The sequence below is a fragment of the Amblyomma maculatum genome, chromosome 1 (assembly GCF_055883805.1).
Source record: "Amblyomma maculatum isolate TAMU_Amacu chromosome 1, ASM5588380v1, whole genome shotgun sequence".
NCBI lineage: Eukaryota > Metazoa > Arthropoda > Arachnida > Ixodida > Ixodidae > Amblyomma > Amblyomma maculatum.
The window spans coordinates 370,303,349-370,323,013 of NC_139344.1; the positions used below are offsets into that span (position 1 = coordinate 370,303,349).

The following is a 19,665-nucleotide window of genomic DNA, read 5'->3' on the forward strand; positions in this document are numbered from 1 at the left end:
TTCTCACTTAGGTCCGGGACGCCGCTGATATCGCTTGCGTCGTCTGCGTTACCCGCGCACACTTCGCGAAAACCTGCGTGCTTAAAACAGTACTGCACGGTAGCAGACTCGACCTGCCGCCATGAGTTTTCCAGCAGGTGAATCGCACCCAGCAGGTCAAGGGCATACACCTTGCCGCATTCCAGTGCAAGCAGCATACTGCGCAGCTGGTTCTTTCTGTAGAGCTGCTTGACAGCTCTAGTGATGCCCTGGTCCAAGGGCTTGGCAATCGCTGTGGTGTTTGGTGGCAAAAACACCAGCTTCAGTGCCTTGAGGCCATCCACCGCAGCATGCACCGATTTGTTGTCAAGGATAACAACAGCTTTTCTTCCTTTCGCCTCAAAATGGCGGTCAGTGAAGTGCACATACTCTTCAAAAAGCTTCCCTGTCATCCTTGCCTTAACGTGGGGACCGCCGAAAAATCCGAATAAACAGAAGTGCGAAAAAACAATCGGGAAAAAAAAAGAAAACATTATTTCTATGCACTATCATGCCCTATGCACTTATTCATGCCCCGCAATTGGCTGGAAAATATTGTGAATACGCTGCTGGACGCTCCTCCGTTTGTGAGCAATCAGACCGGCTTGAATCTCGGGAAGGGTCGTGCTGTCACTGTAGGCAGCTGCAAGCATCGTCACCGCATTCACAAGGTCCGCGTGCAATGGCAGTGGAACAGGTGGTGCGTCGTCCTCTGACTCAGATTCGTAGTCAGGCGGGACAGCAGACACCTGACGAATTATCTCATAATCGTCCAGCTCCGCGCATGTGAGTGCTGCACTGTCGGCATTTGAAAAGTTCTCAAAGGTGACTGCGTCGATCACCTTGCCGCCACTGCACAAGTCTTGCTGCACATGTTCGCCATCTGTGGGAAGCATGTCGGACGGGAGATCCTGGGCCGCGTCATCCGCTTCACCAACTTCAACAAATCCGGCATGCCGAAAGCAGTTTCGGAGTGTGGCTGCGGTCACTGCCTTCCAGGCGTCAGCAAGCATGCTGATCGCCGACAGCAGAGTTACAGCATACTGCTTGCCGGCGTCAATGCCCAGAACCATGCGGCTCAGCAAGCGTGCTCTGTATAGCACTTTCAAATTTTTAATCACACCCTGGTCCATGGGTTGAAGGACGCTTATTGTGTTTGGTGGCAGGAATTCCAACTGAACGGATTCCAGGTCATCAATGTAGCCATGTGCACCGCAATTGTCCACAAAGAGTAACACCTTGCGATTTTGGGCCTTGAATTTCCGGTCCAACTTGCATACATTGGTAGCAAAAAGATGCTGCGTAATCCAAGCTTCAATATCTTCATTTTGTTTTTCATGTAGTCTGACACAGTCCGCGTCGAGATGCCGAACACCCGGGCAACTTCGCTCTGCAGGTACTGATGGATCAGGGCGATCTTTTTCGCCATTGTCATCGTTGCATATTTGCCGCGCTTCTTAGTTGATTTCCCCGGTGCTTACTGCCCCGATGTGTGCGCCATTCCTGTGTGCTTCGTTGGTCTCACTGCTAGGCGTACACTGCACACTATAACTACACCGCACGCCGTTACAAAGAAGAAAGAAGAGACGACCGGGCCAGTGGCTACTGGATATGACCTGGATTTGGACGGGCGAGACTGAAACTAGCCATTGTGCCGGAACACACAAAAACGATGATGATGAGCAGACTCTGCTCCTACTGCCACCTCTTGGGGCGGTAAGGAGGCTCATTCCAAAATAGAAATGGCACTTCATGCTTCAGTCAGCGTCGGTGTGGGTAGCTGCTGTCGATCGAGTTGGCTCGAGTAGGGTCCGAAAAATCAAATGAGAGGTTGTGAAGTGTCTGAAATTTCGGTATTTATTATGCATTACGGCTTATGGGAAGGGTGACGGTTCCGCGAAGCAGTCTGAATAATCGAGCATGTCCGAATTTTTGGAGTCCCGAAAATCAGTCTGCGACTGTATATTGAATAGGCGCCAAGTCAGGGACTTGACTTTACTACTTCTAAACCAAAGTACTGTTATAGTGGGTATGTTTTATTGAGGTTTTACTGTACTCGCAACGGCGGTAGCAGCTCCCCAGTCATAGAGCTCGCGTGATTCGGACTGCATTATTACGGGCGTTGTAGACCTCGTTCTTAGGATATTTGCCATTCTATGCGAAAGACAGAACTTATAAAAAACTTATTGCGTGCGATGAAGCAGACCCCGTCAGCGTGTGCAACACCATCTAGCGGCGGAAAAGGTACTCATGAGCCAAGAAAATTGCTCGGTAGTTGTTAACAGGAAATTTCCAACAAGTCTGTTTCTCATTAGTTTGCATTACCATGTAATTATAAAATTGATTTCAAGTTTAACATCACTTCAGTACACGTATTTGATCGCTTTTTTTTTTCCCTCTTTATTCTGGCTGTGGCCATGCCGGAATTACTTGCAGTGGGCTGGTTTTCTCATTTCTCGGCAATTAATTACTTTCGTCTGAATTTGGCCAGTTCGGTCGCATGGCGTATGCGGGCTCACTGGCTCTAGCATGCCTGACGAAAGGAAGGGACAGAAGCCAAGACGCCTTGGCACCGTTTGATAGCTCTTGGAATATGCTCGTGGTGATAGAACTTAAGTGACCCTGGAGCAATGTTTGAATGTTTCTTTTCTTTACTCAGGGAGTCCCGCTGGGGGTGCAGCGGTGAGGCTGGCTGCACCAGGCACCTTGCTCAAGGCGGGCGCTGCAGCTGGAGGCAAGCAGATCATCACGGTGCACAAGGGGGCCGCTGCCACATCCCAGCCCCAGATAGTCACCCTGGTGAAAACGACGCAGGGCGTCACTTTGGCAACGGTGAGGACAAATCACAGAAATGACAGCGGGCAGGAGAAGAACCCCTTAGACATGACAATGAGCTCGAAACTTGCTTTTATTGAATAGAACGTAACTTTCGCTAGTGCTTCAAAAAAAAAAGAAAAAGAGAAAGTGAGAAGTGCGACGCCACTGATGGACACGTGGTGTGCTGTCGTATGCCGCAACACGGATAATTTTTTTTCTGCTGCCCCCAAATGCGACATCAAAAGTGCAACTGCTGGACATGAGCATAATACGGTCGTTTAAGGGGGGACACCCCTCTTAAAACTTTTTTCCTTATTTATGAGTGGATCTGACTGAAACTTGCACCATTAATGTACTTTTGCATGCTGATTTCAAATATCTGATTAGTTTTCTTGTAGATGAAATAGCTTTCAAAATAATCCCTAATTCATGTTCTTCGTTTGGAGGTGAGTTAATTACTAAACACTTTATGGCATGAGGAGAATAGCCCTGCCAGAGTGATCTAGAAGGATCATAGAGTGCCGCTAGTCATGAATTAACGTGGTAGAAGAATTTGAACCAAAGTTACAATAAGTCAAACTTTTATGAATAAAAGCCCAGGTTGGCACCTAAGATTGATAATTAATTCGGTAAATGTTGCCGCATAATAACTGTACATGTTTTTTATCCTACGGCACTGTCGAAGGTTTTCTCTTTCTAACAAGACAAGAATGAGAGCTGTAGCACAAATAGACTAAGAGATATCTCTCCTCCAAAATTGCAGCACCCTCAAAATTGCAGTTTTGAGAAAACGAGGAAAAACACTTCACAGCATGTAGGTGTAAATTATGTCAATGATTGATATGTCAACAAGATCAGAAACAGGTGGAAAGTGATCTGAAGCGAAAATTAATGGCCTATGCCAATTTGAGCTAAAGTTACGCAATAGGAAACGCTTGAAAGGAAAATTCCATTTGGGTACCGAAGACAACATAACCTTCTCAGCAAATTTTCTTTTGTCGTCACTGCATTTACCTTGGTTTCATGAGACTCGCAGGATTCCCTTTCTAGAAAAAAAATTTTTAAAGCAATAGCAAGAACAGGACCAGAGATATTGATCTTTAAAAAATGCAACACTACCAAAATTGGGGGATTGTCGGAAGCACTCAAGCCTCACGGCATTTAATCAGGAAGGGCAACCCCAAAGACCTCATGCTATTAAAACGCACCAGGAGCATAGTCGGGGTGCATGCTGTCGCGGTGTTTTCTTTTTTCTGTTTTAGCAACGCCAAGCGAAGCCGCCCGCTTCTTTGCAGAACGTACGCTACGGTGCAAGTCCTTTTCTTCAGCTCTCCTGGACCCAGTTGCTGTCACATTTGTACTGCATTCTTGCAGAATTGCTGCTGCTGTATGCTTGCAGCCGGCATTGAAGCGCAGCACAGCTTCTGCTGTGGCTGCTTCCACAACAAACAGTGATGAGTGCCGCTCTTTGTGGATCAAGGTCCAGATGACCGAGTGGAAGCTTTCGTTCGAGTTCTGGGTCTTCCCCCGAATGCACCTCTGCAGCAGGCTCTTCTCTGATAAACGACTATAAACAGGCAAAAGAGCATCAGCCACATCTCTTAGCAGACTGTAATTGTGCTTTGGTGCAGGCTCCTCTTTTGCCTTTGCAGCGTTGTGGCGGCACCATGACTTCTCACCGGTAGGACACAAACTGTGTTTGGGGCAGTCATCAGTAGATGTGATGTGGTAATATGTCGCCATCACAGCTCGCTGCATGGCATCCACATCACCTACATTTGATCGAAGCGCTCGGCCATAATATATTGCCAGCTTGTCAACTAGATCAGCTGTCAGCCTTCCTCTGCCACCAAGACTTTGCTTCCCTGCACCCTTGTGTCTCTTCAAGAGGTTGCGCAAAGCTGCTCCCATACGCTTGTGCACGTGATTTATGCAGTCCTCTTTGACTATTTCAATGTAGCCATAGATTGCAGCATCTTTAAGAGCACTGAACGTGCGACTGTCCCCATCGCATAGCATGGTTGTGTAGCGCATGTTGTGGCGCTGCAGAGATCTTTCAAACAGAATTTTGCCAGCCTCTACTTCCATTTGACCAGCCTTGGAGTTGGTGTTTTTTTGGCACTGGTGGCGTGATTTCCAAAGTTCGTAGCCGTCAGTGTTTGGCTTGGGACCAATTTCGCAGCCCAGACAAAAGTTTGACAACACCACATAATCAAGCACGTAACCAGTGAAGAGTTCCACCACGGCACCGACGCCTATATGTGATGAGTGTCCGCGCGTCATCCATGTGCCGTCGTAGCACACGGCAATGTTCCCCCTATGCCCAAAACACAAGTCATCGTAGACCTTCGCCACTGCCTGCGCGGCTTGTGCCATAGCGGTCGTGGCGGCTCGGGTAGCAGCGGGTTGCAGTGTGTTCTTCAGATGCCGTTGAAACGTCTTGTGCATCCCGCGCCGCGACAACCCCATCGCCGAAAAGATATCGTTCATTGCTGTCTGGCCGTTACCGGTCGACAGCATTGCTCGACTAGCCAGAATATTCAGCTCAAAAGGATTGCACCTTTTCTCGCCGTCAACCCTCCGCGAGTTCCACTCGGCCGCAATCTCACCGCAGTTGTCGCACAGCACGATCAGTTTTACGGCGAGGCCATAGCTCCGGTCGCTGGTAATTAAACGCACGCATCCACGACACGTTTTGCACCGCACGGCATCCAGAAGGATATTCACAATGCTGAGGTCAATTACCGCATAGGAGGCTGTTCCGTCCGCATCTGACTCTGCGGACGCACCACTTGCATCGGCGAACAGCGCGGTCTTTCGTGCCGTCGCCGGCGTCGATACCAGTCTATCAAGCGTAGCCTGCTCACGGGCACTCACTTGAGTTATGTCACTGTTAGTGACAGGCGCGGTATCAATACGTACACGACTGCAGTCGGCACGAAGAACGGCGCCGTTGTCCAGCGGAATCGGAGAAGCGTCGCCGCCCGCAACGTGATCGTCACACAATCCCGCAGCACTGGCACTTGCTTCTTGCACAGTATGCAACGAAGTCGCATTCTTAACGCGTTTCTTTGGTTGCTTTCGCCCGAACTTGTGCAAAGAGCGGTACTTCTTCGCGCCTGGCATGACTCTCGCGTTGCACTAGCGTGGTCGGCAGAAAGACAAAATGGCGTCACTGGGAGTCCGCATTTCAGGGCTAGCTTGCCGGAACCAACCAAACGACGCCATTTTGATCACGTGCCTTAACCGGCCAATAGTAGCGCGCGCTGCATGCTATCTTTTTGTTTGTTTTTTATGGGGAAGGCGGAGCGCACAGGGTTGCTTTCCGAAAGAAAAAATAAGCCGAAAGCGCGCGCTTTCGAACGAGACCAAAATCGCCGCGGTGGAGCGCGTAGTTCTCATGCGCCGGGCGATCGAAATTGGGTGTCGTTTGTCCACAATTTAAAGGGCAGTGGGTGTGGTACTGCATTTTTTAATCGCTATAACTTCATAAATACGCGAGGTATAAGGATGAAAATTTGCGTGCAGATGCGGAATGGTGCGAGGAATACGAAAATGAAAAAATTGAAAATCCGATTTTCAGGCCGATTTTCGGTGCCAAAGAGCCGTGTCCCCCCTTAAGGGGAGACGCGGGTCTTAAAACGGTCGAAAATGGTCAAAAAGTCTATTTTGGGAAAAACTCATTTTCGGAAAGTTTATCCTTTCGAGCATCTACAGTAAAATTATTAACGCTGAATTCGGTCGGGAAATGTGATAAAATCGGCTTTCAAAACACCACGGCAGCAACGAAATGGCCCCGAAAAGAGAGACTTTGTTCGAACTTCCCGCGCGCGCCGCCGGCGTTGCAGCCGGCCGATCGCCGCCATCTTGGGCTTGTTTTGAAGCTGGTTTCTTTGTGCGCAATTTGAGCTACCGTATTTACTCGAATCTAACGCGCCCTCGATTGTAACGCGCACCGTTTTTTCGTGACCCCCACCCCCGAAAAAAAAAGAAAGCTCCGATTGTAACGCGCACCCGTTCTCCGCGAAAAAGAATACCGCGCACCTAACGCTTTCATACAGCAATACAACTTCGTCTCGTTTGGAAAAGCAAAGATTTAATCTCGGTGCACTAAAAGCACACACACAAAAGGAAACGGCTTATCTTGCCAAGATTGTCACTATGCCGGCACAAGGTTCACTCGTCGTCGCTGTCAGACAACTCCTTGTCACTGCTGACGGACCAAAGCATCTCATCCTCGGTGCCGTGCATGGCATTCGATATGCCACATTTTTTAAAGGCCTTGATGACCATGGCAGACGGTATCGTGCACCACGCATCTTTCGCCCATCCAGTGAACTCTTGCAGCGAGGCACGCTTCATTCTGTTGCTGGGAGTGAATTCATGGCAGCCACTCACAAGCCATTCGGTGTAGAGCGCCCGAATCCTATCTTTCACTGGCTTGTTCAAGCAAACATCGAGCGGCTGGAGCTGCGATGTCATGCCACCTTGTATCACGACAAGGTCGGTGTTGCACGCAGCGAGCTTGTCCTTGATGCGTTGGTCGAGATGGCACTTGAAAGCGTCGAGCACAAGCGTCGCACGCAGGCCCGAACTGCCGCCGGGTCTCTTGCGCCAGACGTTATCGATCCAGTCGGCGACCAAGTCCGTTGTCATCCAACCTTTTTCATTGGCGCGCACAATCACGCCACTCGGAAACACGATTCCTTTCGGGAGCGTCTTGCGCCTGAATATGAGATACGGGGGCAGCTTGTGTCCATCCGCGGTGCAACAAAGCATTGCGGTGACGCGTGTTTTTTCGTGGCCGGAAGACAACACGCGCACTTGCTTCGCCCCCTTCTTTTCAACGGTTGTGGTGGCAGGCATGTCAAAGTACAGCGGTGTCTGATCGGCATTTCCAATCTGGCCGAGGTGGTAGCCGTACTTGCGGCGCAAACTTAGAACGAACCGCTGAAAACTGTGCAGCTTTTCTTCGTACTCTTCAGGCAACTTCTGGCATATCCCTGTCCGCCTTCGAAGAGAAAAGCCTTTTCTCTTCATAAAATTAGACAGCCAGCACCTGCTCGCTTTAAAGTCGCTCCGCGTTAGCCCTGTTTGTAGGGCTAGCTGCATCGCCCGTACTTTGAGCAGGTCCGTCGTCACTGGCCGCTGCGCCGCTCGCTGCTCTAGAACATATTCTGCGAGCCGCTCTTCTATTTCGGTGAACCGGCCCTGCTTCGGTCCACTGAAACCTTTTCGTGTAGCCTTGCTGCCGAAAATCTTTTCCTTCTGCTTGCGCCAGTCCCGCACGCATGTCTCCGGAACTCCGAATGCGCGTGATGCGGCCCGATTTCCGTCCGTCTCTGCACACACGATGACTTTCCTTTTAAATGCGGCATCATGATGAACTCGACGAATCTTCGGCACGTCCATACTGGTCGGTCAATCGCAGAAAACGGGTAGGCTAACCAAAGCACATGTACCAAAGCACACGAAGGACGCTACTGCAGCTAGGCATAGACAGCTAGACCAGCTAGTAGGCTCGAAGTGCATACCAGGCGGCCATTTTGAAATGCTGATGGCGATATGATGTCGGAGATTTAGGGTCGTACTCGATTCTAACGCGCACCCAATTTTTGGACACGATATATCGGAAAAAAGGTGCGCGTTAGATTCGAGTAAATACGGTATCTCAAAATGGCGTCGCTCAAGCCGAGCGGCGGTTCGGGCCGGTTTCCCGAAGGCCGTTTTCGGGTCGCTGATTGGCTCGCACACGGCGCGCTTCGCGCGCGCGCCGTTCTGCGCCTCCCATTGGCTGGTGTGACCGTCTACGTCATTTTTTTTTCTTTCTCTTGCGTTCGCCGCTGTGGCTGTCGCTTCGTGCGCGTCTGTTTTTACGCTCGTGTTTCTCTGCACGCCGTGTTTCCGCCTTGTGCCGGGAGTTTCTCTTTGCGATCGAGATGCCGGGAGACAGTCGATTGAAACCGAGCACGCAACGAGCTTTTGGAAGCCGGAAGAAACGTCCGTGGAACAAAAAACAGCAGGCAGCGGCCACCAGTGCGTCGCCGGGGCCTGCAGTGCCGGACTCGTTGGATCCGCCGGGTACATCAAGCACGCTGCCCGATGAAGACACCGCGGGACCAAGTTGCAGCACGAATCGTATCTCGGATCGTGGTACACTTCGTGTTGATGCTGTGTACTATTCGTCGACCGAGCAGGCGCAGCGTGTTGAGCGATCGGCGCAAGCAAAGTCCGTTCTGTCGGAAAAGTCGGCAACCCAGCGCAAGTTTGACCTTCTTGGCGTCAGTGCGGATTACCAGACAGCTGATGCCGGTACCCAGTTCGTGATTGTGGACTTGAAGGTTTTGAACAATTTTTTCGCGCAAGCGAATTGCGGAACCTGCGGCGCAGGAAGTCTGCGTTTGAGCAAGGCAACAGATAAGGAGTACGGCCTTGCTGTAAAGCTTCTGCTTGTCTGCGAAAACTGCGATTTCGAACAGAAGCAGTTCTCTTCCCCAAGAATAAGCGAAGCAGTTCTCTTCCCCAACAGTTTGCCTGGTGGAGCTCTCGTCTCCTTGGCTCCGGTCCTCACTTTCACCTCAAAAAAAAAAAAAAAAAGTCCACCCCTAACTTCTCGAAAGTAACCTCTATAATTTCATCACACTTACACATTCGACATTTTTTTTTTAAATGTTTCCTTGGATGGAATAAGACACTTTTTGTTTTATTTTGTAAGGAAACTGATAGGGAACATCTGAGTAACATCCGTTGTCGAAGATTCTTCCCAATATTTTCTGCACTCAGTGTCAAAACTTCAAATGAGTTTTTCTCAGCTTCATGTTTTTTGGTGACATGACTAGCCTTACGGAACTTTTCATTGGGTTTTTGTGGTGCAATTTTAATAAATCTTATACCGTTGAATTCAGAAAGGTTTGAACTGTGGAGCTATGCTATTTTTATATTGCTAAGTTGAACATATCAAATTTATTGAACAATAGTGTCAGCTAATTATATTTTCGAATTGTGGGGCATCTACATAATTGACTATTTTTATACTGTGATGTACATCAATGATAATATAAATAGCATAGCTCCACATGGCAGGTCTTTGGCTACAACTACATTTTAATCGGAACGAAAAAATATTGAGGGAAACTGTCCTAACGACCCGTAAGAAATTACCAAATTAGGCTTTGGTTATTTCCCAATAACATTAGAACTAATTGAGATAGAGTAGAACTAAGTACATTTTTGAAAACAGGAGGAAGAAATACATATACACACCCAATTTCGTTATTATATCTCTAAAAATAAAAATTTTTATTTTAAGACCAGTGTCTCCCCTTAAACTGGCCTGCCGGTGCCGTGTTGTGCAGCGGATGCTGATTGCAGTTGATAGTCAATGGGCCTCTCCAGATCTCGCTGTACTCGACGGTGGAAATGATCAAAGCAGTGTGGATGGAAGTGATGCCAGATTTCATCCGGAATTGTTTTCGCAATGCCAGCTTCTCTGACGTAACTGAAGCGGGCATTGAAGACACTCAACAAAGCCCCGCAGGGGGCACCTGTTAAAGCAGGTGTTTGCGTGTACTGTGCGACACCACGGACCCCAGCACCCACGCTTAGCCGTGCGTGGCATCGCCGTGTCCGGGGAAAAGGGGATCCTGGTGGTTGAGCCGATGCCGAGTGTTTGGACCTTTAAGGCCCCTCGGCGGAGGCAACACACCACTTTGGCCCCAGCTTAACGTAGACGGCACCTCCGGGCTGACCCACCCGGGGGAAATCGGCAGTCGTCTTTTCCTGTCCTCCCCTCCATCTTTCACTTTCCTATCTCCTTTCCTACAACTGTCCTGTCCTCTCCTCTCTTCTTGGTTTTTCTTTTTCCAGGCGGCTAGGGTTAACCTTGTGTGGCGTACCACCCTGAGTACCGCCATATTTGGTTATAGCTGGGGTGTACAGCTGGCATGGACTGGACTTGGTTGCATGTTCCTGTCCTGCCCCCTTGTTGGGCTCCATGGTGGGCGGCTGGCACCTTGGCCGAACAACACACATATTACATGGCTTCTTCTACTGTAAAAGCTGATCGCCTAAACAAAAAAAGGCGCACCGAAGAAACTGCAGAATTCCTGCAAAAACCTAAGAAAAGCTTCCCCAAATATCACGTCGTGCACTCCGAAGTTGAGGGAAAGCCGGCCCGAACTTTGTCCCCATTTCTAGTGTCAAAATGTTTCTCAGCTGTCCTTGGTCCGAAATACAAAGTCACAAAAATAGCAAACGGAGACCTACTGCTTGAATTAAACGACGAAACACAGTATGCAAAGCTTCCAAACCTCCACTGCATTGGGGATGTCAATGTGACCATCACCGCCCATAGATCTTTGAACACCGTGCGTGGTGTAATCTCCGATAATGACTTCCTCCACATAAGCGAGCAAGAAATGCTAGAAGGTCTTGCAGAACAAAATGTTGTAAATGTGCACAGGATAACAATCCGAAGAGATGATAAAGAGATACCTACTAAACATCTCATTCTCACATTCAGCTCAAGCGTATTGCCAGAAAAGATTGAAGTAGGATACCTGAAAGTTGAAGTCCGACATTATATACCGAACCCCCGAAGATGTTTTAACTGCCAACGATACGGCCACGGATCACAAAGTTGTCGCAGTCGCAAAACATGCGCAAAATGTGCTTCGAAAGAACACCAGTCTGAAAACTGTGATGCCTCATCGCCACACTGCGTGAACTGCGAGGGGGACCATCCCGCCTATTCTAGATCATGCCCAAGTTGGAAGAAAGAAAAAGAGATCATCACTATCAAAACTAAAGAGAACATTTCATTTACAGAGGCCAGAAAACGACTTGCACAAACTAATCTTTTTCTATTCACTGGAAAACCAGACTATGCGGTTGTAGCGTCCAAGGGCGAGGCACTACACTGCAATCAGGCGTCTGCCAAGGTGTCTTCGGAACCTGAGGCAGGGCCATCCTGCTCGCCCCAGGCAGAAGCAGCAAAGGCTGCTCTGCCAGTTTCAAAAGAGGGCTTGCCGACCACGGAGTCGGTAGCCCGCAAGGTTTCCTCTACCAGGGGGAGACCTAAGAATCGGTCGTCCGTGCCTTCACCACGGACCTCCAGCGCCTCGGGTGAGGCGATGGACTTCTCCCCCAGCACTTCTGGGCTGCAGGGTAGGAGGCACTCACTTGAAAAAAAAGGGAAAACCACGTATAACCCCTCCTGAAGTAAAGTAACTTTTCTTAATCCCCAACATATCATAATGGCTTACATAGTACAGTGGAATTGTAGAGCTTTATTGAGAAATTACGCAGACATTACAGACATCCTCACAACCATGACACCCACAGCTGTGTGTCTTCAAGAAACAAACCTTGGGCCTCGGCACACAAATATCTTTAAAAAGTTCAAAACTTTCCGAAAAGATCGAACGCATGCTGGTAGGCTGTCAGGAGGTGTCGCCATAATAATACAACCTGATGTCCCTGCCAGACAAATACCACTCAAAACAAACCTTGAAGCAGTGGCCGTAACCATCATAAGCCACAAAACGATAACAATATGTTCCCTCTACATACCACCACAACTCTCAATTACACTACATGAATTAGAAGACTTGACTGCGCAGTTGACAGAACCATTCTTGATTGTTGGGGATTTAAATGGGCACTCCCACTTCTGGGGAAGTGACCATACTGATACCAGAGGACAGATCTTAGAAGACTTTATACTTTCAAATAATATATGCCTTTTAAACACCGGGAAGCCGACGTATTGTTGCCCCAGCTCAGGAAAAATGAGCTGCATTGATTTAGCCTTCACATCTCCATCAGTTTTTAATGATTTTAATTGGGATGTTTTAAATGACCCTCTGGGAAGCGATCACTTACCGACAGTTTTAAAGTTATCATCATCCACACCCATCATCCCATCGAGGCCACGGCGCTGGAAACTCCACCTCGTCGATTGGTCGGTTTTTAGAACGAACGCTGCATCCCATCGAGGCCACGGCGCAGGAAACTCCACCTCGCCGATTGGTCGGTTTTTAGAATGAACGCTGCGCTAGAAAAAGTATATTCTGAAGATTTGAGCGTAGAAGAAATAAATGAAAGGTTTATCGCATGCATAATTTCAGCAGCACTATTATCCATTCCACAAACGTCACAACACGCAAGAAAAAAACACAAAGTATGGTGGACGGAGGCATGCAAATTAGCCAAAAAAGAACAAAACAAAGCATGGGGCATCCTCCGCAGATATCCGACACATGAGAACCTGATTAACTACAAGAAAGCCAAAGCCAGAGCGCGGTATGTCCGGAGAAACGCGGAGAAAACTTCGTGGCAAAAATATGTGTCCTCGATAAACAGCTCGTTGCCCTCCAAAAAAATGTGGGAACAGGTCCGAAAATTTACAGGAGATTTCACCCCTTATACATATCCTATGCTGACACCACCCGGAACACAAACAACATTAGAAGAACAAGCGAACATTTTAGCCGAACACTTTGCCAATGTGTCAAGCTCATCTAACTACACTCGCACATTTCAAAAGCATAAAACAACAGCAGAAAAGCAAAAGCTTCCCCTTCGGACAGGTGTAAATGACTACAATGCACTTATAACAATACATGAATTAAACAGAGCCTTATCTTCTGGCAAAACAACAGCACCGGGACTTGACAATGTACACTACCAAATGCTCGCCCATCTCTCACAAGCCGCTGTAGAAGCATTGCTGAATTTTTTTAATAAAATATGGACGACTGGCAAGATACCAGAAGCTTGGAAAAAAGCCATAATAGTACCTTTTTTGAAATCAGGCAAACCCCCCACATGTCCTAACAGTTACAGACCAATAGCCCTAACCAGCTGCATTGCGAAATCTTTTGAAAGCATCGTAAACATCAGACTAACCTTTTTTCTTGAATCCCGGCATCTTCTCGATATACATCAATGCGGCTTCAAAAAGGCATCATCAACAACCGATCACCTTGTCCGCCTCGAGAACACAATCCGGGAGGCGTTCAGCCACAGGCAGCACTGTGTCGGGGTCTTCTTCGACCTGGAGAAGGCTTACGACACCACGTGGAGGTTCGGTATCCTCCGCGACCTAGCAGATCTAGGTATCCGAGGCAGGATGCTGAGCTGCCTGAATGACTTCCTGACGAACCGTACATTTCAAGTCCGTTTAGGCACAGTATTCTCCACGACTTTTGCACAAGAAAACGGCGTGCCGCAGGGGTGTATTCTAAGCGCAACTCTCTTTATAGTGAAAATGAACTCGTTATCTGCAATAATCCCAAAGTCCATAATGTACTCTGTCTACGTAGATGACCTGCAAGTAGCATGCACTTCCTCCAACATATCCACCTGTGAGAGACAACTACAACTGACACTAAATAAACTAGCTACCTGGGCAGACAGCAATGGATTTAAGTTCTCTCCTCAAAAGACAGTGGCCGTTGTGTTTTCATTGAGACGAGGCTTACAGAATTATCCCACGTTATACCTCAACCAAACCATACTACCAGTGAAACATGAACATAAATTTTTGCGTATCACATTCGACAAGAAACTTTCATTTCTTCCCCATATAAACAATCTGAAAAAGAAAGCAGCCCAATCACTTAACGTCCTAAAGGTGCTGTCGCGAAAACGGTGGGGGTCCGACCGAGCATGCCTTCTGCAAATCTACCGCTCCGTGGTGCGCTCTAAGTTAGATTACGGTTGTATAGTATATGGTTCAGCTAGGACATCCTATTTAAAACGACTAGACCCGATACACAATCTTGGATTACGGTTAGCAGTTGGCGCGTACAGAACATCCCCAATAACCAGCCTCTATGTAGAAACAGATGAACCTGCATTAAAGGACAGACGATGCGCCCTAACATGTGCATACATCCTGAAACTTCGTTCTCAACCAAAACATCTATGTCATTCAGTAGTCATGGAATGTCCCTCTAGGACAGTCTTCAACAACAAGCCCCGGTTGATTAAGCCGCTTCTCATGCGCTTCGAACAAATGTGCTAAGATTTAGACATTAGTGAATTGCCAAGTATTGCCCCAAGAAATAAACCACTCCCACCATGGTACACCTTCCCAGCAGTTTTCGACCTCACACTAACGCAGTTTCAAAAAACACGCACACCACATGAGCATATATCACAAGAATACCTTGCATTAAAAGAAAAATATAAAAATTGCATTGCATTTTTTACAGACGGCTCAAAAACTAAAGACTATGTTGGCAGTGCAATAGTACAAAATAACACAGAGAAAATAACACGACTACCCCAGTGTGCATCAGTTTTTACAGCCGAATGCTACGCTGTCTGTGCTGCTGTGGAGAAAATATTGGATAAGAACATCAAAAACAGCATCATCTACACAGGTTCATTAAGCGTCATCAGTGCAATAAACTCCAAAAATGCTGTTCAGCCACTGATAGGAAACATTATACACAACATAGTAAATATCACAAGAAGAAAACATACTATCAAATTCTGCTGGGTACCCAGTCATGTTGGGATAAAGGGTAATGAACGAGCAGATATATGTGCAGCAGGTGCGAAAAATTTACAAATAAAGCAAATCAACATGCCACACAGAGACGGAATGAACTTAGTACGTACGAAATTACGAGCTAAATAGCAGGCTGATTGGGAAAGCGAAGCAGAGAACAAGCTTCACTCCATAAAGCCCATATTAGGAGAATGGCAATCATGTGAACATCAGAAACGTTTCATTGAGGTAATTTTATGTCGTCTGCGCATAGGCCATACACACATAACACATAACTTCCTACTAACGGAAAAAGGCAAACCTGTATGTGAAATGTGTGGACATGAGCTAACAGTAAATCATATTTTAATCTCATGCTCACAACTCGAGGAGCACAGGAAAAAATATTTTACTGTATTTTACAAAGAACACATCCCATTTCATCCCGCATTGCTTTTAGGCCAAGAAGCACTTGTCGATTTTTCACTTGTTTATGGATTTTTAAAGGAGGCCAATGTTTTAAACCAAATCTGAGCATCATTACTGTAGCCACTTGATCGTCTAAACTTGCGGTTGGTGCATGATAGCCACAGTTGCTTATGCGCCATAAAACTTCATATAACTAACTAACTAACACTTAACAAAGCCAGCCTCATGACGACTTGTGACGACGTGTTGTTGACGCTGACCTGGCCGGTCGCGATATCGATTAGCAAGATTTTGTTGATGCGAATGACGCTGCTGAAGTCGCGGAGTCTTTTTGTGACGAGACGGGATGGTTATCCGGGAAGTGTGAGCATCAAACGACTCCGTAAGCGTGAGCACAGCAGTGAACCATATAAAGGCATTTAAAAATTTTGTATATGTTGAGGGGAGATGAAGTAATCGGAGCAAACTTTTTTTTATTGTTTGACTTAGAGGGATTAAATTTAGCAGGCTGGCTTGAAATAGCATCAAACAGAAAGTTATAAAGTTTAGAAATGATAGCTTCAGTAGTTTTTATTTTATCATTGTTTATATGTTGGTCGCATGTTGCTCACTCGTGGAAAGCCTGACATGACAGCAAAATGGGTTATTGGTCTGCAGATGTTTTTAATACTTACAGAAAAGTGTGGTCTAAATCAAGATTCTCTTTAATTTTTTTAAAACTTTTCTGCACATTTCCTAACTCACTTGGTATACATTTTCTCTTTATGTTTAGAAGGTATCATGATCTAATTACTGTGTAATAAACAATGGTGAGCCTAAATGGCAAATCTCAGACTATCTTAGTGTAAGCACATTTCAGCAATTACAACAAAGCAGACGGGATAAAAATCCATGCACTCATTGCGATGCTATGCTTTCCACAAGCAAGGTGATAAGCCCGAAATGAAGTTTCTAGAAAACAAACTTGAAAGTTCCAAACTAGCACACACTGTCTAAAAGGCTCCTGCACTGTAATATTTGGTGTTTCTGGCAGCAGGCAATTTCTTAGCCCTTTTTCCTTTCAAGAGATGGACTTTGTGCACCTTCTTAATTTGCTATGAGTCTACTGTTTTGGAGGAGCGGAAATGGTATCTTCCTACAAGTCAGTCAGCACAGACTTGCCCTCTGTTTGTGAAACCGCGCGAAGAGATTTGCAAGCGCTCTATACTTTTGCCATTTCTGCAAAGACAAATCGTGTCCTTAGGTGAGCTTTAATAATGCGACATTCACTGGGTGAATATTCGGCACTGCGATGATCGGCCGCCAGAGAGCCCGAGGAAGCGAGTGCCGTAACTAGTTGATGGCTCAGCCACCGGCGCCTCTGCGGAAGCGAGTGCGCGCCCACGAGCGCCATAACTCGTCGATGGCATAGAATTGCCTTCACTTGCGGTCGTCTGCTGTGGGTACATCTCGAAGTTAAAAGATAAACCGGGGAAACATGTCTCCACTGCTAGCAAGTTGGGCGGCGGTGACTGTTGCAAGACCACTTCTCCATTGAACGTTGCGACGGGACGCTCATGTATAGTGACACTCACTGGCGTGTCGATCTTCACTGGCGAAATAACGTTGCACCCGCGGCTTGACGACGATAGATCATGGCCCGTCTCACATGCGCTGGCTGGTGCGCGACTCGACGAACTTGCAGTGGCATGTCGATCGTCACTGATGAAGTAACACTGCACCCCTGCCTAGACAGCGGAAGAGCTTGGTTCTTCTCACAATCACTGGCTAGTGTCCGACTGCATGAGATCGCACAGCACGTTGGTTGCGTACTCCGCGGATTCTGAGTGGACGCTCGGCTCGGCAGAGCCACCTGCTGATAATCGCCACTTATTCCTTGCTGTGACAGGCTTGCGTTTTCGCTTCCTGTAGGCATGCTTTGTCCAGGACTTCTTTTCGAACGTGTGATGATGCATTCCGCGTGGTGGAAGCCTCGAAATACAAGAAAAGGAATTGCTTTCCAGCGGCGGACAAAGCAGATGCTCCCTACGCTGGCTGCCATTATGCCGCGGCGTCAGTCAATGAGGAGGCGTCTTGCAACACGCCGCGGCACAGAGCCAATCGGGGCATGGCATTCATTGGCTGCCTCATGCTGCCGTCCTGCTGATTTTTTTTATGCACTTTCCAGCTGGCGGAGAAGGAAGGGAAGGGCTGGGACAAAGAGTCGAAGACTCGGCTTTTCAACGATGCCAAAATGGCGGCGCTCTGTGGCGGGAAAGCTGAGCAGTCACACCTTGAACTTGGCAGGTTTTTCGCGGTTTGGGGCGAATATCGCTGGCACTGACAGATATATTTATTTAGAGTACTTAGAGTTCGACTATAGGTGAAATATTTCTGGACAACGTAGAAATAATGTTTTAGATTCCGAAAAGTGTACTTTTCAAAAACAGATTTTTTTTCCCCGCAATTTCATGATCTGATTCCCTCTTCTCTTAATAGATGTCACGTTGTGATGAATGCCAACTATGCTTTTGCACTATTGTAATCTCACTAGCCACTTCCATAGTCGTCTTGTGGTGTTGCACGGCGGCCATAATGTTTTTTTATACTCATCGCCAACACCATTAGTTTGAGTCGAGTAACTGGAAAAAGGATTCCATTGGGTGCACTGACTTGGTCCTCCTCGGTGTGCTTTTCAGATGCCCAAGGTGAGCTTGATCCAGCAGGCTGGCAAGGCGTCACCACAGGGCAAGGTCATCCCCCAGGGGGCCACCATAGTCAAGCTGGTCACCACACAGGCGGGCGGCACCCCGGGCAAGCCCACCCTGATCACCACCTCTCAGGCACAGCAGCAGCCCACTCTGCTTGGTCTGGCGGTGAGTGCTTTTTTCATTTCTACTGTGGGGCAAACCAAGTGTCGTTTTATCACTCACCACTCTTGTGGTGCCGAGTAGGAGCGATGTGGATCTAAACGAATGAACTAGTGTGCCTCTAGATAAAAAGTAGGTGCGTGCAATGGCAAATTTTCAGTTTTAATTGAATATAGATCAAGTATCAGTCCTGTTCAAATCACATTTCAAAACCCGACAAAGTATTTTCGTATCGAAGCGAATAGCTTGCGCTGCAAATGTAGTAGCAAAAAAACAAAAAGATAGAGAGGCAGTTTGGAGCTGAGTAGCGTACCCAAATACCTGGCTTGTGGAATTTACTGAGGCAACTGCGAAAAAAAGATATATACTGTATTTACTCGTGTAATGGTCACACTTTAAAAAGAACTCGCGCACATTTAGAAGTGCGATCAATTACGTGAGGTAAAGTTTCCGGAAAAAATTTCGTGGTGCCGAAAACGCAAACAAGTTGCAGGTCAGACTACTTCTTAGAGTAGATATCTCAATCATAACCAAAAATAAAAGTTGAGTAAGGGTTACCTTTGTAGTAAATGCACACATTGCATGAGCATCACATGAACTGCACATCCCCTTTTATTTTTTCTCATTTGATATTCTCATCATAGTCTGAATCCTCACTGCCATTGCTGCATGATTCATTGTCTGAAACGGCAGTGTCGTCGCTGGGAGCATCTTCACAGTCCCACAAAAAGTCGTCTTCTGTTCCATTCAACAAGTTCGATATGCCGGTCTTCCTAAAGCTCTTGGACGCTACCTCGTTGGGGATACTGCTCCTTGCAAGATCCATGAAGCAAAGCACCTCCGCGAATGGCCTTCTGATCTTTTCGCTCGGTGTCAAATCATGCTGGCTCACTGTCATCCGCTCTGCGTACAGTCTTTGAACATTATCCTTAAACGGTTTGTTTAGAGACATGTCAAGAGGCTGCAGCAGTGATGTCAGACCCCCAGGGGGATCACTGCAATGTCTGTGCGTAGCTGTTCAACACTTTCCTGCTCGTGGGAAAAGTGATGGTT

The 19,665-nt window shown here is 47.3% G+C and overlaps 1 protein-coding gene across 2 annotated transcripts in view; it reads left to right on the forward strand.

The window, feature by feature from the left end:
* Hcf (Host cell factor) overlaps positions 1 to 19,665 on the forward strand; it is an 84,235-nt gene that overhangs the window by 27,077 nt on the left and 37,493 nt on the right. For both annotated transcript variants that reach the window (XM_084591784.1, XM_084591785.1), the window contains exons 8-9: positions 2,678 to 2,850; positions 18,442 to 18,618. In XM_084591784.1, the coding sequence (XP_084447910.1) occupies positions 2,678 to 2,850; positions 18,442 to 18,618 (350 nt within the window). The remainder of the gene's footprint in view (positions 1 to 2,677; positions 2,851 to 18,441; positions 18,619 to 19,665) is intronic.